Source organism: Herpailurus yagouaroundi, unplaced genomic scaffold (assembly GCF_014898765.1).
Source record: "Herpailurus yagouaroundi ecotype Mexico unplaced genomic scaffold, PumYag 161, whole genome shotgun sequence".
Lineage (NCBI taxonomy): Eukaryota > Metazoa > Chordata > Mammalia > Carnivora > Felidae > Herpailurus > Herpailurus yagouaroundi.
The window spans coordinates 564,241-586,188 of record NW_024412402.1 but is presented as its reverse complement, the minus strand read 5'-3'; the positions used below and the strand labels follow the sequence as shown (position 1 = coordinate 586,188).

The following is a 21,948-nucleotide window of genomic DNA, read 5'->3' as shown; positions in this document are numbered from 1 at the left end:
AATTGAAGAAGATCCAAAGAAATGGAAAAACATTCCGTGCTTATCGATTGGAAGAATAATATTGTTAAAATGTCAACACTATTCAAAGAAATCTACACATTCAATGCAATCCCAATCAAAATTGCACCAGCATTCTTCTCGAAACTAGAACAAGCAATCCTAAAATTTGTATGGAGCCACAAAAGACCCCGAATAGCCAAAGTAATTTTGAAGAAGAAGACCAAAGCAGGAGGCATCACAATCCCAGACTTTAGCCTCTACTACAAGGCCGTAATCATCAAGAAAGCATGGTATTGGCACAAAAACAGACACATAGACCAATGGAATAGAATACAGACCCCAGAATTGGACCCACAAAAGTATGGCCAACTCATCTTTGACAAAGCAGGAAAGAATATCCAATGGAAAAAAGACAGTCTCTTTAACAAATGGTGCTGGGAGAACTGGGCAGCAACATGTAGAAGAATGAAACTAGACCACTTTCTTAGACCATTCACCAAAATAAACTCAAAATGGATGAAGGACCTGAATGTGAGACAGGAAACCATTAAAATCCTAGAGGAGAGGGGCGCCTGGGTGGCGCAGTCGGTTAAGCGTCCGACTTCAGCCAGGTCACGATCTCGCGGTCTGTGAGTTCGAGCCCCGCGTCGGGCTCTGGGCTGATGGCTCAGAGCCTGGAGCCTGTTTCCGATTCTGTGTCTCCCTCTCTCTCTGCCCCTCCCCCGTTCATGCTGTGTCTCTCTCTGTCCCAAAAATAAATAAACGTTGAAAAAAAAAATTAAAAAAAAAATCCTAGAGGAGAAAGCAGGAAAAAGCCTCTTTGACCTCACCCGCAGCAATTTCTTACAAGACACATCTCCAAAAGCAAGGGAATTAAAAGCAAAAATGAACTATCGGGACCTCATGAAGATAAAAAGTTTCTGCACTGCAAAGGAAACAATCAACAACACTAAAAGGCAACCTATGGAATGGGAAAAGATACTTGCAAATGACATATTGGACAAAGGGCTAGTATGCAAAGTCTATAAAGAACTCACCAAACTCCACGCCTGAAAAACAAATAATCCAGTGAAGAAATGGGCAGAAAACATGAATAGACACTTCTTTAAAGAAGACATCCAGATGGTCAACAGGCACATGAAAAGATGCTCAACGTCACTCCTCATCAGGGAAATACAAATCAAAACCACACTCAGATATCACCTCACGCCAGTCAGCATGGCTAAAATGAACAAATCAGGAGACTATAGATGCTGGAGAGGGTGTGGAGAAACGGGAACCTTCTTGCACTGTTGGTGGGAATGCAAACTGGTGCAGCCGCTCTGGGAAAGTGTGGAGGTTCCTCAAAAAATTGAAAATAGATCTCCCCTATGACCCAGCAGTAGCACTGCTAGGAATTTACCCAAGGGATACAGGAGTCCGGATGCATAGGGGCACTTGTACCCCAATGTTTATAGCAGCACTCTCAATAATAGCTAAATTATGGAAAGAGCCTAAATGTCCATCATCTGATGAATGTATAAAGAAATTGTGGTTTATATACACAATGGAATACCATGTGGCAATGAGAAAGAATGAAATATGGCCTTTTGTAGCAGCGAAGATGGAACTGGAGAGTGTTATGCTAAGTTAAATAAGTCATACAGAGAAAGACAGATACCCTATGTTTTCACTTTTATGTGGATCCTGAGAAACTTAAGAGAAGACCATGGGGAAGGGGAAGGGGAAAAAAAGAAGTTGAGAGGGAGGGAGCCAAACCATAAGGGACTCTTAAAAACTGAGAATAAACTGAGGGTTGATGTGGGTGGGGGGAAGGGGAGGATGGGTGATGGGCACCGAGGAGGGCACCTTTTGGGATGAGCACTGGGTGTTGTATGGAAACCAATCTGACAATAAATTTCATATTAAAAAACATTGCTTGTTAAATTTCGATGTATTTATTTTTATAGATTTCTTTCCTGTTTTTTATATACTTTTAAAATAGTTTTATAAAAGTAGCTCATAGAATACATTCTGGGTTTTTTTATGTACTAATAGAGGCATAGTTGGATGTCAGTAAATACACATTTTAATGACCTTAATATTTTAATATATATTTGTATGGATTTGCCATGTATTTATTTACTTAATGATGGAGTGACATTTTTATTTTATTTTCCCCTGTTAAATAATATTGTACTCATCATCTTTGTTTAATGCATTTTGTAAACTCACCAGGTTACTTTCTTAAGATGAATTACTAAAACCAAAATTGTTATTTGAAGGATAGGGATACTTAAAATGAGTTGTATATTAACACATTTCTCTACAGAAAGGATCAAACAAATTATATTTTCATTACAATGACTCTTATCACATGATTTTGTTAGTCTTCATAGTGTGCTACTGTGGTAAGCAGATATTTTTTTCTTTTATTTTTGCTTACTAATGCACTGGAATGTTTTTCTATATTTTTTTGGTCATTTGTATTTTTTTTTTTAATGTTTATTTATTTTGAGAGAGAGGGTGCATGAGAGTACGCATAGAACTAGGGAAGGGCCGGAGTGAGAGGGAGAGGGGATCCCACATTGCAGAGCCTGATGTGGGGCTCAAACTCATGACTGTGAGCTTATGACCTGGGCTGAAATTAAGAGCTAGATGCTCAAGTGACTCAGCCCCCCGGGCATGTTGGCCATTTGTATTTTTAAGTGAATGGATTGTTGATGACATTTACCCATTTTCCCTTTGGGATATTGATTGCTCTAAGGTCTTTTAATCTGTTGTAAATTTTTCTCTCAGTTTCATGTTTAGTTTTTACTTTGTTTATATTTGCTATGGGTAGGTTTTGAACATTTTTACCTAACAAAATCCATCAGGTTTTTCTTTCATCACTTAATATTCTTGCTATAATTCACTGAAAGGCTTTTGTCACCCAAAAAATCATTAAAAATGTATGTCTGTATTTACGTTGAGTACTTGCTCAATATTTTTTATGGATATCTTTCATCTTTTTGGAATATATATATATATATATTTGTGAATGTTGTAAAGTAGGTTTCTAACTTTATGTCTTCAGATAGTCATTTATAATATATTGAATAAGTTTTCCCACTACTTTGAAATGACACGTTTATTATATATTAGTTTGTCTTTTATAAAATGAGTCTATTTTACTGTCAAACCTATTCTGTTGATTTTTCTGCTGTTTCCTGGAATTAGTATCCTACTCTTATAATTACTGTTGTTTTCAGTAACTCATGCAGATAGTAAATGATTAGTGAACACCTACTGTGTGGCAAGGTCAGTCTTTTTTTATTAGTCATTAAAAAATTAGCTCTTCATTCTTACACATTTTTCGGTTGTTGTTAAATGTAAAAAAATTGTTAAAAAAATATAGAAATTGTTTTGTCAAGTTCAAGCTCAACTGAAACATTTTCCCAAAATTTATCATAAACTTACATATCTTTTTGGAATTTGGATTTGAATTTAACTAAATTTAAATTTAACTAAATCAGGGATGATTAATATCTTTATAATGTTGAATCATCCTAAAATATTGGACATTTGTTCAAATTTTCATTTATGTTCTTCAGTAAATTTCTCTGTGTAATTACTATGCATGTGTCCTTAAGGTTTAAAAATCTTTTTTTCTATTTTATATTGAATCTTTTTTCCTTTGTGGGTTCAGACTTGCTGTTGGTGCTAGAAGGCCATTATTCTAAACTCTCGTCATGAAATCTAATTTTTTAAATTGAGTCATCTGGAAAGATAGTTATATACAAATGATTTCTTTGCTTTATCCCCTCACTATTAATGATGTTTGATCTTTTTTGTCTTCTCAAAATAGAATTTCAGAACTTTGATAGAAGCCCTGGAAGCTAGTTCTCTTGTTTTTCAGTGTAAATGCTAGCTTCTTGCATTTAAGATGAAAATTATCATCTTTAGAAAGTATCCTTGCATTCAGAGTTTAGTAGATAGTAGAGGTGTTCTTTTGTTTCCTTTTTTAAAATTATAAATGGGTATCTTAATTTTTATGAAATAACTGTTGTGATGTCCTTTGAGATGATAGGATTTTTTTTCTTTCGGTTGATAATGAGATGAATTGTGTTAATACATTTCCTAATGTTAGACTGCTCTTGCATTCTTTGAATGACTCCTATTTGATCATGGCATTTCCTTTAATATACTACTAAATTAAATTTGTTAATATCTTATTTTGAACTTATATCTTCACTTAACATATGTAATGGCCTTCAGTTTTCTTCATATGTTATTTTTATTAAATTTTCATAGGGTTATTATAAGTTTATTATTTGAATTGTGAAGTTTGTTGTAATTTCTGAATGCTTTAGAACAGTAAAAACATTGGCTTTGGGGGCGCCTGGGTGGCGCAGTCGGTTAAGCGTCCGACTTCAGCCAGGTCACGATCTCGCGGTCCGTGAGTTTGAGCCCCGCGTCAGGCTTGGGCTGATGGCTCAGAGCCTGGAGCCTGTTTCCGTTCTGTGTCTCCCTCTCTCTCTGCCCCTCCCCCATTCATGCTCTGTCTCTCTCTGTCCCAAAAATAAATAAATGTTGAAAAAAAAAAATTAAAAAAAAAAACCAAAAAAAAAAACATTGGCTTTGTAGTCAAATAGTCCTTAATTTCAATATTCGTTTTCTTCCTCTTTTGGTGTGTGGCCTTAGCTTCCTTTTCTCCCCGTTATAAAAACACCTCTATTAAATAGCAACCTCGTAGGATTCTTGTGAGCATTAATAATAATTTGGGTCCTTTTCATGTGCCAAACACTGTTGAAGTGCTTCATGTATAATTAATTAATTTAATACCATAACAGTTCTATTATTCTTATTTTGCAAATGAGGAAACTGAGGCAGACAGAAGCTAAATAACCAAGATTAGATGGTTAATCAGTAGATTTGAACCTAGGTATTGTCTCCTAAAACTCATTTAAATGGTGTAAAATAGGTAATATAATGAGAATTGGATAAATTGTGGTAATTGGTGTTTTTTTTATCATTACCATACTTTATTGACTCTAAGAAGCCACTAATAGTAGATACACCGTTATTTCATGTATCGATAAGAAAGTAAAAAGCTGCCTTTAAGGCAATGTTTTTAATATGAAACTACCCTCCCTCCTTCCCCAACCCCCTCCGCTGCCATCATTTCTGTTCTGTTCATATTGTTACTTGATTTAAGAAACATGTCAAATCTATAATAGTAAATAATTAAAAAAATGAAACATTAGGTATTATCTCTGCCTAGGCTAAGATAATAATTTTACCGTATTTTGATCCCCCATCTCACCTCTCAGACTTGGTTAAAATAATTTGAAAAAAAATTTTTAGGTTTTAAATTTCAGTTTGTAAACATATTGTGTAATATTAGTTTCACGTGTACAATGTAGTGATTTAGCCCTTTCAGACATCACTCTGTGCTCATCACAGCAAGTGCTCTCCTTAATCCCCATCACCTGTTTCCCCATCACCCCACCTACCTCCCCTCTGGTACCCATCAGTGTGTTCAGTATAGTTGAGAGTCTGGTTCTTGGTCTGCCTCATTTTCTCTCTCTCTCTCTCTTTTTTTTTTTGCCCCGTTTGCTTGTTGGTTTTGTTTCTTAAATTCCACATATCACTGAAATCATATAGTGTTTATCTTTCTCTGACTGACTTATTTCGCTTAGCATAATATTCTTTAGCTCCATCCATGTTGTTGCAAATTGCAAGATTTCTTTCTTTTTTAGGGCTGAGTAATACTCCATTGTGTGTATACCACATCTTCTTCCTCCATTCATCAGTCAACGGATACTTGGGCTGTTTTCATAATTTGGCTATTATCGATAATGATGCAGTACACATCAGGGTGCATGTATCCCTTTGAATCTGTATTTTTGTATTCTTTGGGTAAATTCCTAGTGGTGTGATTGCTAGATCGTAGGGTAGTTCTATTTTTAACTTTTTTTTTTTATTATATATATATATATTTTTTTCAACATTTATTTATTTTTGGGACAGAGAGAGACAGAGCATGAACGGGGGAGGGGCAGAGAGAGAGGGAGACACAGAATCGGAAACAGGCTCCAGGCTCCGAGCCATCAGCCCAGAGCCCGACGCGGGGCTCGAACTCACGGACCGCGAGATCGTGACCTGGCTGAAGTCGGACGCTTAACCGACTGCGCCACCCAGGCGCCCCTCTATTTTTAACTTTTTAAGGAACCTTTGTTTTCCACAGTGGCTGCACCAATTTGTATTCCTACTAACAGTGCAAGAGAGTTTCCCTTCCTCTGTCTTCTCACCAATACCTGTTGTTTCTTGTGTTGTTGATTTTCGCCATTCTGATAGATAATAATGTAATATCTCATTGTAGCTTTGATTTGCTTTTCCCTGATGATCAGTGATGTTGAGGATCTTTTCGTGTGCCTGTTGGCCATCTGGATGTCTTCTTTGGAAAGATGTCTGTTCAGGTCTTCTGCCCATTTTTTAATTGGATTATTCATTTTTTAGGTGTTGAGTTGTTTTTTTTTTTTTTAATTTAAAGTTTGTTTATTTTGAAAGAGAGAGAGAATGAGCAGGGGAGGGGCAGAGAGAGGGCCGGGGGGGGGGTGGGGACAGAGGATCAGAAGTGGGCTCTGTGCTGACAGCAGAGAGCCCAATGTGAGGCTTGAACTCATGCATTGTAAGATCACAACCTGAGCTGAAGTTGGATGCTTAACCAACTAAACCACCCAGGTGCCCTGAGTTTTATAAGTTTTTTTTTTTATATATTTTGGATACTAATCTTTTAGCTGATACGTCATTTGCAAGTAATTTCTCCCATTCTGTAAGCTGCCTTTTAGTTTTGTTGATTGTTTCCTTTGCCGTGCAGAAAGTTTTTATTTTGATGTAGTCCCAATAGTTCATTTTTGCTTTTATTTCCCTTGCCTCAGGAGACGTATCTAGTAAGAAATTAATGGGCCAATGTCAAAAAAGTTCCTGTCTGTCTTCTCTTCTAGGATTTTTATGGTTTCATGTGTCACATGTAGGTTTATTCCATTTTGAGTTTGTCTTTTTGTGTATAGTGTAAGAAAGTGGTCCAGGATCAACCTTTTGCTTATAGCTGACCAGTTTTCCCAACACCATTTGTTGAAGAGACTATCTTTTTTGCATTGGATATTTTTCTCTGCTTTGATTGAAGATTAATTGACCATATAGTTGTGGGTTCATTTCTGGGTTTTCTATCCTGTTCTAGTGATCTATGTGTCTGTTTTTGTGCCAGTACCGTACTGGTTTGATCACTGTAGCTTTGTCATATAACTTGAAGTCCAGAATTATGATGCCTACAGCTTTGCTTTTGTTTTTCAGGATTGCTTTGCCTATTTTGGATCTTTTGTGATTCCATACAAATTTTACAATTGTTTGTTCTAGCTCTGTGAAAAATGCTGTTGGTGTTTTGATAGGGATTGAATTAAATGTGTAGATCGCTGGGAGGTATAGACATTTTAAAAGTGTTCTTCCAATCCATGGGCATGGAATGTCTCTCCATTTTTCCATTTCTTTCATCAGTGCTTTTCATAGTACAGGTCTTTCATATCTTTGGTTAGGTTTATTCCTAGGTATCTTATTGTTTTTGGTATAGTTGTGAGTGGGATTCATTACTTAATATCTCTTACTGATGCTTTATTATTGATGTATAGAAATGCAACAGATTTCTTTATGTTCATTTTGTGTCCTGCAGCTTTGCTGAATTTGTGTTTCAGTTCTAGCAGTTTTTTGGTGGGTTTTCAATATATAGTTTCTTGTCATGTGCAAGTAGCAAAAGTTTGACTTTTTCCTTGCCAATTTAGATGCCTTTTCTTTTTGTTGTCTAATTCCTGAGGCTAGGACTTCAGGTACTATGTTAAATAACAGTGGTGAGAGCGGACATTCCTGTCTTGTTCCTGACCATAGAGGAAAAATTCTCAGTTTTACCATTGAGGATGATATTAGCTGTGGTTTTTTCATAGATGGCCTTTATTATGATGAGGTATGTTCCCTGTAAATGTACTTTGTTGAGGGTTTTTATCATGAATGGATGTTGTACTTTGTCAGATGCTTTTTTGAATCTGTTGGAATGATCATACGGTTCTTTTCCTCTCTCTTACTGATATTATCACATTGATTGATTTGCAAATATTGAACCACCCTTGCAGTCCAGGAATAAATCCCATTTGGTCGTGGTGAATGATTCTGTTAATGTACTATTGGAAGTGGTTTGCTGGTATTTTTTTTTTTTTTTTAATTTACATCCAAGTTAGGTAGCATATAGTGCAACAATGATTTCAGTAGTAGATTCCTTAATGCCCCTTACCCATTTAACCCATCACTCCTCCCATAACTCCTCCAGCAACCTTCTGTTTGTTCTCTATATTTAAGAGTCTCCTATGTTTTGTCCCCCTCCCTGTTTTTATATTATTTTTGCTTCCCTTAGGTTCATCTGTTTTGTATCTAAAATTCCTCATGTGAGTGAAGTCTTAGGCTATTTGTCTTTCTCTGACTAATTTTGCTTGGCATAATATCCTCTAGTTCCATCCACATAGTTGCAAATGACAAGATTTCATTCTTTTTGATTGCCAAGTAATACTCCATTGTATATGTATACATCTTCTTCTCCATTCATCTGTTGATGGACATTTGGGCTCTTTCCGTACTTTGGCTGTTGTCGATAGTGCTGCTGTAAACATTGGGATGCATGTGCCCCTTCAAAACAGCACACCTGTATCCCTTGGATAAATAAATACCTAGTAGTGTAATTGCTGGGTTGTAGGGTAGTTCTATTTTTAATTTTTTGAGGAACTTCCATACTGTTTTTCAGAGTGGCTGCACCAGTTTGCATTCCCACCAGCAGTGCAAAAGACATCCTTTTTTTCCGCATCGTCACCAACATCTGTTGTTGCCTGAGTTGTTAACGTTAGCCATTCTGACAAGGTGATGTGGTATCTCATTGTAGTTTTGATTTATATTTCCCTGATGATGAATGATGTTGAGCATTTTTTCATGTGTCGGTTGGCCATCTGGATGTCTCTTTGGAAAAGTGTCTATTCATGTCTTTTGCCCATTTCTTCACTGGATTATTTGTTTTTTGGGTGTTGAGTTTGATAAGTTCTTTATAGATTTTGGATACTAACCCTTTATCTGATATGTCGTTGGCAAATATCTTCTCCCATTCTATTGGTTTCCTTTTGTTTTGCTGATTAGTTCCTTTGCTGTGCAGAAGGTTTTTATTTTGATGAGGTCCCAATAGTTCATTTTTGCTTTTAATTCCCTTGCCTCTGAAGACGTGTTGAGTAAGAAGTTGCTGTGACTGAGGTCAAAGAGGTTTTTTCCTGCTTTCTTCTCGAGGATTTTGATGGCTTCCTGTCTTCCATTTAGGTCTTTCATCCATTTTGAGTTTACTTTTGTGTATGGTGTTAGAAAGTGGTCCAGGTTCATTCTTCTGCATGTCACTGTCCAGTTTTCCCAGCACCACTTGCTGAAGAGACAGTCTTTATTCCATTGGATACTCTTCCCTGCTTTGTCAAAGAGTAGTTGGCCATACATTTGTGGGTCTGTTTCTGGGTTCTCTATTCTGTTCCATTGATCTGAGTGTCTGTTCTTGTGCCAGTACCATACTGTCTTGATGATTACTGCTTTGTAATACAGCTCGAAGTCCGTGATTGTGATGCCTCCAGCTTTGGTTTTCTTTTTCAGGATTGCTTTGGCTATTTGGGGTCTTTTCTGGTTCCATGCAAATTTTGGGATTGTTTGTTCTAGCTCTGTGAAGAATGCTGGTGTTGTTTTGATAGGGATTGTTGGTTTGCTAGTATTGTATTGGGAATTTTTGCATCTGTGTTCATCAGGGATATTGGCGTGTAGTTCTCTTATTTGGTGTTGCCTTTATCTGGATTTGGTATCATGGTAATGTTGGCCTCATAGAATGAATTTGGAAGTTTTCCTTCCATTTTTTTTTTTTTAATTTTTTAACGTTTATTTCTGAGACAGAGAGACACAGCATGAACGGGGGAGGGGCAGAGAGAGAGGGGGACACAGAATCTGAAACAGGCTCCAGGCTCTAAGCTGTCAGCACAGAGCCCGATGTGGGGCTTGAACTCATGGACCGCGAGATCATGACCTGAGCCAAAGTCGGACGCTTCACTGACTGAGCCACCCAGGCACTCCTGGATAAGCCCTTCATATGTGGAAATTAGCTCGGGAAATTTTCTTATATTATTCTTATTACTGATATTATTGTTATATTGTTAATACTTTGCTCTATTTTTGCTCTTTCCTTCTGGAAGTACCCATATGTGCATATTAGATTCTCTAGAGTTAATTGTCCTTGTCTTTTTTCCTTATAACTTACATTTATTTACCATCTTTTCTTAAGTAGACAGAATTCCCAGACTAGTGTGGAGTTCACTAATTTGGATGTTTTCTTTTTTTTGTTCACTATATATATATATATATATATATATATATATATATATGCATATTTTTGGACACGTAGTTTTCATTTACAAGTTTGTCTTGTTCTTGGACTGTTCTTTTTTCATGAGAATCTGTTTTGTTTTAGTAATGTTGTGACCTCTTGAATCTCACTGACAGTAGGAATTAATTTTTCATAAATGATATCTTCGCTGTTTTCTGTATTATATTTTGTTTTAGTGCTGGGCAGTTGGTCTAAGTGGCCCCACATTTGAGTTCTTATATTTTTTTCATTGTTTGGTAATTTTTTGTTGAGTAATCATATTTTTTTAAGCATTTATCTTAGGATGATATATTAATTTGTTAGGGCTGCCATAACAAAGTTCCACAGACCAGGTGGTTTAAACAACAGAAATTTATTTTCTCACAGTTCAGGAAAATTGAAGTCCAAGATTAAGGTGTTACAATGTTTGGTTTCTTCTGGAGCATCTCTTTTTGGCTTATAAATGGCTGCCTTCTCTATGTCCTCACATGGTATTTTCTCTTTGTGTACTTATCTACTATATCTCTTTGTATTTCCATATTTCTTCTTATAAGAACATCCATCAGGTTGAATTAGGACCCAACTGAACTTCAAGCGCCTGTCTCTAGATGCTATCATGTTCTGAGGTACCAGAGGTTAGGGCTTCAACATATGAGTTGGGGGAGGGCACACTTAAGCCCTTATCAGGTAGAATGATTGTATGGGTTCTTTCTTCTCTCCTTTATTGGGTTTTTCTTCATTGTGCCATATGATGGTGTATCACGGCACAATGGCAAATGGGGGTACAAGTCATTGAACCTTTCTTAATTTCAGATATCTTGTTTACTTTCTCTCCTTTGTAGTCAATGGAAATATTTCAGTCGAAATTAGAAGAAGCTGAAAAAACTGCATCCACAAAAGAAGAGTGTAAACGAGAACGGTGGAGGAGACCAACATGTTCAGATAAAGCACAAAGTAGTCAAGAAAGTAGAAAATCAGACTTGGTAAAAGATAATAAAAGTTCAAGGGATAGATATAGTTCAACAAGTATTACAAACAGTGTCAATAAAGAAAGGTCTAGTGGTGATGAAAAAGATAATAGGTCGGGGCCTTCAGAAACGTATAGAAGACAATCCAATCCGAGCCAAAATCAAGAGTTTTCTTCTCTTGGAAATTTGAAACCTAAATTTTTAAGACCCTCTGATGATGAAGAACTGTCATTTCATAGCAGGGGCAGAAATTTTGACCCATCTAGTTCATCTTCAGTACCGGTCACTCAGGATTCTGTGCATCGTGGTTTTCGAAAACCCACAGAAAACAGTGAAGAAAGTTCATCGTCATGGAGCCAATCTGGTAGGAGAGAAGGAGACAGGAAACATTCAAATCAACGGTCAGTGGACACCCGTGGCAGTGTCGGCGGTGGGCACATTTCTGAAGACACAAGAGAAAAATCATGGGACGAAAGCTTGAGAGGTGATTCTGTGAAGAAAGAGCATTTGCAGGACGCAAAGTCTTCCTCTGCTGGGTATTCTGTTATTTGTTTATTAAGCTGTTAAATGTTAAATATCAGAAGATTCAAAGAAATTGAGCCATATTTTTAAGAAATCAGTTATTAATGAGATGATCTGTTTCTTAAATTTTGTGGAAGAGATAAGATTTGCCCATTTAACAAATCAGTAGTTTTGTTTTATGGGTTGCATTTATTTCATTTCACGGTTTCATTTAATAAATGGAAGAACTCAGTAGCTATATTAGCTCAAAATCTGTTGCTTTTTTGCACATTAAAATATTAAATGAGTTAATAATCCTTTGAAATGGATATGCCACAGGAGGTATTTTGGTAGATTGTGCTCCTGCTGCCATAATTGCTTTCAAAGGAAACCACTTAATTGTAAAGCATAATCATAATTGTAAATATGGCATGCCTGTCTGGAGGTAGCCCTCATATGAAGTGAAAAAGATATACAGAAGATCCTGTAGAGGAAAGCATGAATTAATAGACTGTTTTGCAGACAAAGAAATAATCCACTTTGGATAGTTGACTGGTTTTAAAGATAATGTTAGAGTTTTAAAAGGGTGCCTGTGTGGCTTAGTTGGCTGAGCATACAAATCTTGACTTCTGCTTAGGTCACAATCCTAGGGTCATGAGATTAAGCCCCACGTTGGCCTCTGTGCTGAGTGTGGAGCCTGCTTAAGATACTCTCCCCCTCTCTCTCTCTCTCTCTCTCTCTCTCTCTCTCCCTCTCCCTTTCCCTCTCTCCCTCTCCTTCTCTCCCTCTCTCTCTCTCTCCCTCTCTCCCTTCCTCTCTCTCTCCCTCTCTCCCTTCCTCCCTCCTCCCTCCCACCCTGCCCATCCCCTGCCTGCATGTGCGCACCCATGCTTTCTCTCAAAAGAAAAAAAAGGGAACTATAGGTAGGTTAGTGGTTGTACCTGTAGTAATTAGGCATAGCACTCACTGGTGTTACTATTCTTGCACCTCTTGTACTTATATACAGAGTTGAGTCAGTAGAACAGGAAACCCAGGTTGAGTGGGATCAAACCTAGGAAAAATTGACTTAGCTATAGAGTTGGTTGTATTGGAAATAGCCATAAGTGGGGAAAAAAGTGTCCAAAGAATAATGAGTAGCTTAGAATGATCATTAAAATATGTTTTAAAATACCACCAAATGAATAGGACCCTCAAGGAAGAGGTTTTAGGAAATAATAGAAATCACTGGTGGCAGTTGTAGGTATAAACGTTGTGGTTTGGGGGTCATGAGTATGGCAAATCATTTTTCTTAATCCCCTCTGAAGCTGTGGATTATAAAGCACCATGTGCAGCTTTCAGTGGGAGGAAGCTGGCAAAACCTGGACTGAGTGATGGGAGCCCCAGTCAGATGGGCTCTGGTTCAAGGCAGGGTTTTGTTCCCAGGAAACCAAAGGAGAAATCTGGTTGTACTGACTGGATAAACAGGACAGGGGTTAGAGAATGTCTTATGCTGTCTACATATATAATTGTCCAGGCTTTGCTCCACCTACTCTGGAAGGTAACTGTTTCTAGTCCCCAGCTGCTGGCACTTTTTTTACTTTTTTTATTTTTTATTTTTCAGTATATGAAGTTTATTGTCAAATTGGTTTCTATACAACACCCAGTGCTCATCCCAAAAGGTGCCCTCCTCAATAACCATCACCCCCCCTCCCCTCCCTCCCACCCCCCATCAACCCTCAGTTTGTTCTCAGTTTTTAAGAGTCTCTTATGCTTTGGCTCTCTCCCACTCTAACCTCTTTTTTTTTTTTCCTTCCCGTCTCCCATGGGTTTCTGTTAAGTTTCTCAGGATCCACATAAGAGTGAAACCATATGGTATCTGTCTTTCTCTGTATGGTTTATTTCATTTAGCATAACACTCTCCAGTTCCATCCATGTTGCTACAAAGGGCCATATTTCATTCTTTCTCATTGCCACATAGTACTCCATTGTGTATATGAACCACAATTTTTTTAATCCATTCATCGGTTGATGGACATTTAGGCTCTTTCCATAATTTGGCTATTGGTGAGAGTGCTGCTATAAACATTGGGGTACAAGTGCTCCTATGCATCAGGACTCCTGTATCCCTTGGGTAAATTCCTAGCAGTGCAATTGCTGGCTCATAGGGTAGGTCTATTTTTAATTTTCTGAGGAACCTCCACACTGTTTTCCAGAGTGGCTGCACCAATTTGCATTCCCACCAACAGTGCAAGAGGGTTCCCGTTTCTCCACATCCTCTCCAGCATCTATAGTCTCCTGATTTGTTCATTTTGGCCACTCTGACTGGCGTGAGGTGATACCTGAGTGTGGTTTTGATTTGTATTTCCCTGATGAGGAGCGACGTTGAGCATCTTTTCATGTGCCTGTTGGCCATCCGGATGTCTTCTTTAGAGAAGTGTCTATTCATGTTTTCTGCCCATTTCTTCACTGGGTTATTTGTTTTTCGGGTGTGGAGTTTGGTGAGCTCTTTATAGATTTTGGATACTAGCCCTTTGTCTGATATGTCATTTACAAATATCTTTTCCCATTCCATTGGTTGCCTTTTAGTTTTGTTGGTTGTTTCCTTTGCTGTGCAGAAGCTTTTTATCTTCATGAGGTCCCAGTCGTTCATTTTTGCTTTTAATTCCCTTGCCTTTGGGGATGTGTCAAGTAAGAGATTGCTACGGCTGAGGTCAGAGAGGTCTTTTCCTGCTTTCTCCTCTAGGGTTTTGATGGTTTCCTGTCTCACATTCAGGTCCTTTACCCATTTTGAGTTTATTTTTGTGAATGGTGTGAGAAAGTGGTCTAGTTTCAACCTTCTGCATGTTGCTGTCCAGTTCTCCCAGCACCATTTGTTAAAAAGACTGTCTTTTTTCCATTGGATATTCTTTCCTGCTTTGTCAAAGATGAGTTGGCCATACGTTTGTGGGTCTAGTTATGGGGTTTCTATTCTATTGCATTGGTCTATGTGTCTGTTTTTGTGCCAACACCATGCTGTCTTGATGATTACAGATTTGTAGTAGAGGCTAAAGTCTGGGATTGTGATGCCTCCTGCTTTGGTCTTCTTCTTCAAAATTACTTTGGCTATTCAGGGCCTTTTGTGGTTCCATATGAATTTTAGGATTGCTTGTTCTAGTTTCGAGAAGAATGCTGGTGCAATTTTGATTGGGATTGCATTGAATGTGTAGATAGCTTTGGGTAGTATTGACATTTTGACAGTATTTATTCTTCCAATCCATGAGCACGGAATGTTTTTCCATTTCTTTATATCTTCTTCAGTTTCCTTCATAAGCTTGCTATAGTTTTCAGCATACAGATCTTTTACATCTTTGGTTAGATTTATTCCTAAGTATTTTATGCTTCTTGGTGCAATTGTGAATGGGATCAGTTTCTTTATTTGTCTTTCTGTTGCTTCATTATTAGTGTATAAGAATGCAACTGATTTCTGTACATTGATTTTGTATCCTGCAACTTTGCTAAATTCATGTATCAGTTCTAGCAGACTTCTGGTGGAGTCTATCGGATTTTCCATGTATAATATCATGTCATCTGCAAAAAGTGAAAGCTTGACTTCATCTTTGCCAATTTTGGTGCCTTTGATTTCCTTTTGTTGTCTGATTGCTGATGCTAGAACTTCCAACACCATGTTAAACAACAGCGGTGACAGTGGACATCCCTGTCGTGTTCCTGATCTCAGGGAAAAAGCTCTGTTTTTCCCCATTGAGGATGATGTTAGCTGTAGGCTTTTCATAAATGGCTTTTATGATCTTTAAGTATGTTCCTTCTATGCCGACTTTTTCGAGGGTTTTTATTAAGAAAGGTTGCTGAATTTTGTCAAAGGCCTTTTCTGCATCGATTGACAGGATCATATGGTTCTTATCTTTTCTTTTATTAATGCGATGTATCACATTGATTTGCGAATGTTGAACCAGCCCTGCATCCCAGGAATGAATCCCACTTGATCATGGTGAATAATTCTTTTTATATGCTGTTGAATTCGATTTGCTATTATCTTATTGAAAATTTTTGCATCCATATTCATCAGGGATATTGGCCTGTAGGTCTCTTTTTTTACTGGGTCTCTGTCTGGTTTGGGAATCAAAGTAATACTGGCTTCATAAAATGAGAGGAGACTCTTACTTTTATCCTCAGGGTTGGCTTAACATTTGGGCAGTCTGTAGGTCTTGACTTCTGTGACTTTGGCTATGTGGGAAATAGCCTTACACTCAGTATTTCATCTGGTTCTCTAATTGCTTCATATTTGTAGGTCATATTTAAATTGTACATTTCCGATAGATATACTGTAATATAGGTACTCACTAAAAGCTGTATTTTTTTGGTCTGAAGGCAGTATACATGCACACACACACACACACACACACGTACATGTATATATTTTAAATGTTTATTTTTTCTGAGAGAGAGCAAGTGAGCACACACGAGCGGCAGGGGTTGGGGGTGGGGCAGAGAGAGGGAGAGAGAATCCCAAGCAGGCTGTCAGCACAGAGCCTGACGAGGTGCTCAAACTCACAAACTGTGAGAACATGACCTGAGCCAAAATCAAGAGTCGGATGCTTAACCAGCTGAGCCACCCAGGCACCCCATGAAGGCAGTATTTTTGTTAGCTGTGTCATTTTGGTGTTGCAAATGGTTTGAAGCTTTCCATGAATTCCATGATTGACTGGAGAAGGAAAGAACAATCTAGAAATCATCTACATATATGTGAAAGAAAAGATTCCTGAGCCTGTGTGGGTGGTGTAAAGTCAGAGACCAGGAAGCATGTTGAGGAATGTCTGTTTCCAGGGACTGAAGAGGTTCACTGAAGTATTGTGGGAAGCTGTTAGGTTGAACATTATTCTGGGTATATGCTGAATTCTTTATAAAATGCTAGAATTCTAGGGAGCTTTAGAATGAATAAGTTTTTTGTTTTTTTTTTTAACGTTTATTCATTTTTGAGAGACAGAGAGAGAGACAGAACATGAGGAGGGGAGGGGCAGGGAGAGAGGGAGACACAGAATCCGAAGCAGGCTACAGGCTCTGAGCCATCAGCACAGAGCCCGATGCGGGGCTCGAACCCACAAACTGCGAGATCATGACCTGAGCCGAAGTCAGACGCTCAGCCGACTGAGCCACCCCTAGAATGAATAAGTTTTAGAAGTAGGGGGAAAAAATCGTAGAAATAATTGTACAACTAGAAGAAATAATCGTCTGTCCTGTATTTTCCACATGCAGAAACTGAGGCGTTGATGGTGTAGCTCACACAGTGGTGTGTTGAGAGAGTTGCCAGGTTGAGCAAATAAAAAATAGTAAGTCCCTTGCAGTATGCGGACAGACTGACCCCAAAAAATTTTTGTTTACCTGAAAATTCAAATTTGACTGGGTGTCATGTTTTTTATCTGACAATTGTATGTAACACTTAGCCATTTTCTGGGTTTGTGACCGTTTTGGTAGAGATAATATTATATAAAAAACTTAATTACCTATCTAAGTTACATAGCTTCACAATGTATATACCATTCTGAACTTTGATGTGTTTTTTTTCCCCAATCAGTATATCTTAAAGATGTTTTCCCATCATCCCGTTTGTATGTACTTTTTAAAGGCTCTTTAATATTCTATTAAAACTGAGGTATAAGCTAGTAGTTCTCCTGGGTCCCCTCTTGGTGGATTTTAGGTGATTTCTAGTTTGTCGCCCTTACAAAAGTGCAGCAGTAATAGCGATGTGTATCTTTGCACATCGGTTAAATATAGCTGTAAAATAAATTCAAGTGGTTGGATTATATTTCTAAATCTTGTTATATTAGCCAGTTTACTCTCTTACCAGCCAAATATTAGGATGGCTTTTCTCTTCCTTACCATCAGTATTATTGAACTTTTTAGCCTTGAACTTTTGTCATATGCATCATTGAGAAACAGAATCTTTGCTTGATTTGCATTTCTTTAAATCTGAAGTTTGGCATATCTTTATAAATGTTAGTGTTTGTTTTATTTTTGTTAACTAGTCATCTGTTTTGGCTACTCTTTGAGTTCTCTGTAAAGACTCTTCATAGTTTTCACGTAATATATAGTGTTTACATCACTTGTAGATTTCCTTTTTCTTCTTGTTTCATTTTCCTTTTTCATCCTTACTTTTCATTCATTCTTGCTGTGATCACATTTCTCATTCTTTTCCTTTGTCCTCTTCAGACCTTGCATTTTTCTCAAGTAGGCGAAAAGCATCCTCTAGAAGGAAGGGGTCCATATGCTCAAGAACTTTAAGCTTATTATTCCTAGAAATAAAATGCGTTTGTGGATAATTTTGTTTTGTTGGAAAATATATCAGTTGTGTATTTTTTGGATTCTGAAACCTAGAATATTATGCCATATGAACAAAAACTAGTGTGCTGTCCTTAATTTAGATTTTATAAACTTAGTATCAGGAACTAACCCATTTTATATACTGTCTTAGCCTTTGGGTATAATTCTTGGCAGAGTTTGCTGTGGGAGCTTAGAAGGACAAGAGAAGGATGACAGGTTCTGAAGGTTTTGAGTATAGTCATGAGATCCTTGGACAGGGAGAAAATTGGCGAACAAGCGTTGAGAGTAATTAAGGGCAGGAGATCTATGAACACTGCCAGCAGGCAAAGAATAATTGCAGTGTACTCAGTGTTTCTGAAATGTCATTGGGGTGGAGGTTTTTTAATTACTTCTTCCTCAAAAGTTTTTAGGCAGAGTTGGGTGTGTGTGTGCTGCACAGAGAATACATTTTAATGGGAAAAGGGGATTTGTTTTTTAGAAATTAATTATGAAGAAGACTTCTGAAATGTAGCAGTAATCTGGAAAATGAGAAATGCTTGTACTTTTTCCTTCTTACAGGATGATTGCAGATGTCATGGCGATGTTTCTTTCAGGGCATTTGCTCATTATTGTCATTGTTAAGAGAAAGTAAGGGAGAGTCTGTTCCTTGCATTTGCTGCCAAGGGGTGTCTTTGCTGTGGTGTTAACCAGATGAAATCATGTGTCCTGTATTCACTGTGTGCCCAGCAACTCATTTTAGTCTTTATTTGATACCTGTTATTCTATGAAGTGAATTGAAGTGTATGTTAATATTGAAAATATTAGTATCAGAGAGGCTCAGAATTCTTGTTATATCATCTAATTTATCCTTATCTAGTTTTTGTCTCCTAATAAACAATTTAATTTCTGTTAGAAAATACACCCCCCCCCCCAAAAAAAAAAGATGTACGAGTATGAATTTTATGACAGTGAAGGTTGTTGCTTTTAAAGCTTTCCTGGGATTTCAGTTATCTTCTTGAAACTTGGGAGCTTTGGTTGGAGTTTAGCATACCTTCATTGTCCTCTCTCTCTTTTTTAATGTTTATTTTGAGAGAGGGAGAGTGACAGGGAGAATGAGAGGGAGAGAAAGAGAATGCCAAGCAGGCTTCATGCTCAGCTTAGAGCCCCACACAGGGCTTAATCTCAGGACTGACCTGAGCTGAAATCAAGAGTCAGATGCTTAACCACCTGAGCCACCCACGTGCCCCTTCACTGTCCTGTCTTGATTGAATCTTCAACCTTGCATACTAAGAAGTGGTGGGAAGAGTCAAGTAAAATGACAAAGATATGCCTTTGGATAGAAATAATAGAGGTCTTTGGCAGTTTAATAAAAAATATTATCATTGTAGGGGTGCCTGGGTAGCTCAGTTGGTTAAGCGTCAGACTTTAGCTCAGGTCATGATCTCATGGCTCTTGAGTTTGAAACCTGCATTGGGCTCTGCGCTGACAGCTCAGAGCCTGGAGCCTGGAGACTGCTTCGGATTCTGTGTCTCTCTCTCCCTCTGCCCCTCCCCTGCTTGCGTTCTGTCTGTCTGTCTCTCTCAAAGATAAATAAAGATTAAAAAAATAAAAAAAATCATTGTGAAAGAGGATTTATCAGCCAGATTTCATAGACTAAGTTATGACTGTGGGTCATGAGGTGGTAGAGATGGAAAGTGTACATGGGAAACATGGGTTAAGTAAAGTGCCTCCTTTCTCTTTCCCTTTTTTTTCTTTTAAGTTGCAGACACTTGAATATGTTTATATATTAAGGGAGAAGTATCAATTTTAGAAGAGTGATGATAGATGGCATAATTTATGGGCAAAATCCCAAGAGTACTGTGGATAAATGTAGGATCTGATATACTCAGACAAGTGGAAGGATTGGTCTTGGACGGGGTTATTGAAGAAGAGGAGAGTGTGGCTGTAATTTGTGAGTGACAGGAGAAAATTACAGAAATTCTTGACAACTCAGGTCAGTGTTTTTCAACATAGGATCCCCACAATATTGGTGTTCCTTTTTAGTCTTTGTATGCACCACAGTGAGTTTGGTGGCTTCAGAAGAGAAAAAGTGACAGAACAATTTAATTGACACACAGCTCACAAAGTTGAAATGTCCTCTCATTGTTAGGACTTAACTGCTATTAGCTTTTTTTTTTTTTTAATATGAAATTTGTTGTCAAATTGGTTTCCATACAACACCCAGTGCTCATCCCAACAGGTGCCTCCTCAATGCCCATCACCCACCCTCCCCTCCCTCCCACCCCCCCATCAACCCTCAGTTTATTCTATTTTTAAGAGTCTCTTATGGTTTGCCTCCCTCCGTCTCTAACTTTTTTTTTCCTTCCCCTCCCCTGTGGTCTTCTGTAAAGTTTCTCAGGATCCACATATGAGTGAGAACATATGGTATCTTTCTCTGCCTGACTTACTTCCCTTAGCATAATACCCTGCAGTTCCATCCACGTTGCTACAAAAGGCCATATTTCATTCTTTCTCATTGCCATGTAGTATTCCATTGTGTATATAAACCACAATTTCTTTATCCATTCATCAGTTGATGGACATTTGGGCTCTTTCCATAATTTGGCTATTGTTGATAGTACTGCTATAAACATTGGGGTATAAGTGCCCTTATGCGTCAGCACCCCTGTATCCCTTGGGTAAATTCCTAGCAGTGCTATTGCTGGGTTGTAGGGTAGATCTATTTTTTGAGGAATCTCCACACTGTTTCCCAGAGCGGCTGCACCAGTTTGCATTCCCACAAACAATGCAAGAGGGTTCCCGTTTCTCCACATCCTCGCCAGCATCTATAGTCTCTTGATTTGTTCATTTTAGCCACTCTGACTGGCATGAGGTGATATTAGCTTTTTATTTTGACCAAAATGTTGATGAACAGTTAAAATTACTGGTCCGTGTGCATGTCATATTTTCTTTAAGTGATCTTTGGAAGTTGAAAGTTTGAGAAACAAACTCTCTTTTATTCAGATTTGAAAAAAAAAGAAAAAGTATCTGTTCTGGTATGACCAGGAATGCAGTGATGAGGGGAGGTGATTTTTGTACCAGACATGTCCCTTGGAACTTCAGTTAGATGGCTTTGACAGATTCTTTCTGCTGTGCATCTTACATTTACTGAATTCAGCACCTCCTTCTTAGGTCTAGTGCTATAAAAACAGTTATGGCACAATTGCTGCTTTCAAGGAGCTCACGGTATCAAAGAGCCAGTTATGTAGGCATGTGAAGAAATATGTACATAAACGCCGCGATACTTACAGTTAGTTGCAGGTCTAAATATAGATCCTTATGATTACAATTCCTGTGTACAACAAGGGATGATTAACTCCTCTGAGATCTCACTGGGGGGACAGAACCCAGGAAAGACAGGGTCTTGAGGGATGAACTCATTAGGTGTAAGTGGGAAGGGGTAATCGACATGGAGATAACTTGGAGACAAGTCAGCGTGGTCTAGTTGAGCGTTTGAGAGTAGAATTTTGGAGTGTCAGAGGCAGTAACTCCCTGAGGAGAGGCCATATTTCTTTTTACGGTCTTTGCGTCTCTGAATCCTGGTAGAGCGCATAGCACAAATTTACCTCTCGATAACTTGTGGAATGTGGTTGAATGGGAGGAAAATGGGTAGGCAGTTAAAGCGAATATGCCTCACGTGCCTTGTAAACAGCTGCAGAAGTCATGCTCCCGAGTTGGACAGTATTCTCTGGTGATTGGAAACAAGTATCTCCAGGATTTGAAATAGAT

General features: G+C 38.1%; 1 protein-coding gene across 1 annotated transcript in view; it reads left to right on the top strand.

Moving 5' to 3' along the window:
* CWF19L2 (CWF19 like cell cycle control factor 2) overlaps window positions 1–21,948 on the top strand; it is a 153,996-nt gene that overhangs the window by 41,203 nt on the left and 90,845 nt on the right. Inside the window, exon 8 of the mRNA XM_040482858.1 lies at window positions 11,281–11,942. Coding sequence (XP_040338792.1) covers window positions 11,281–11,942 — 662 coding nt within the window. The remainder of the gene's footprint in view (window positions 1–11,280; window positions 11,943–21,948) is intronic.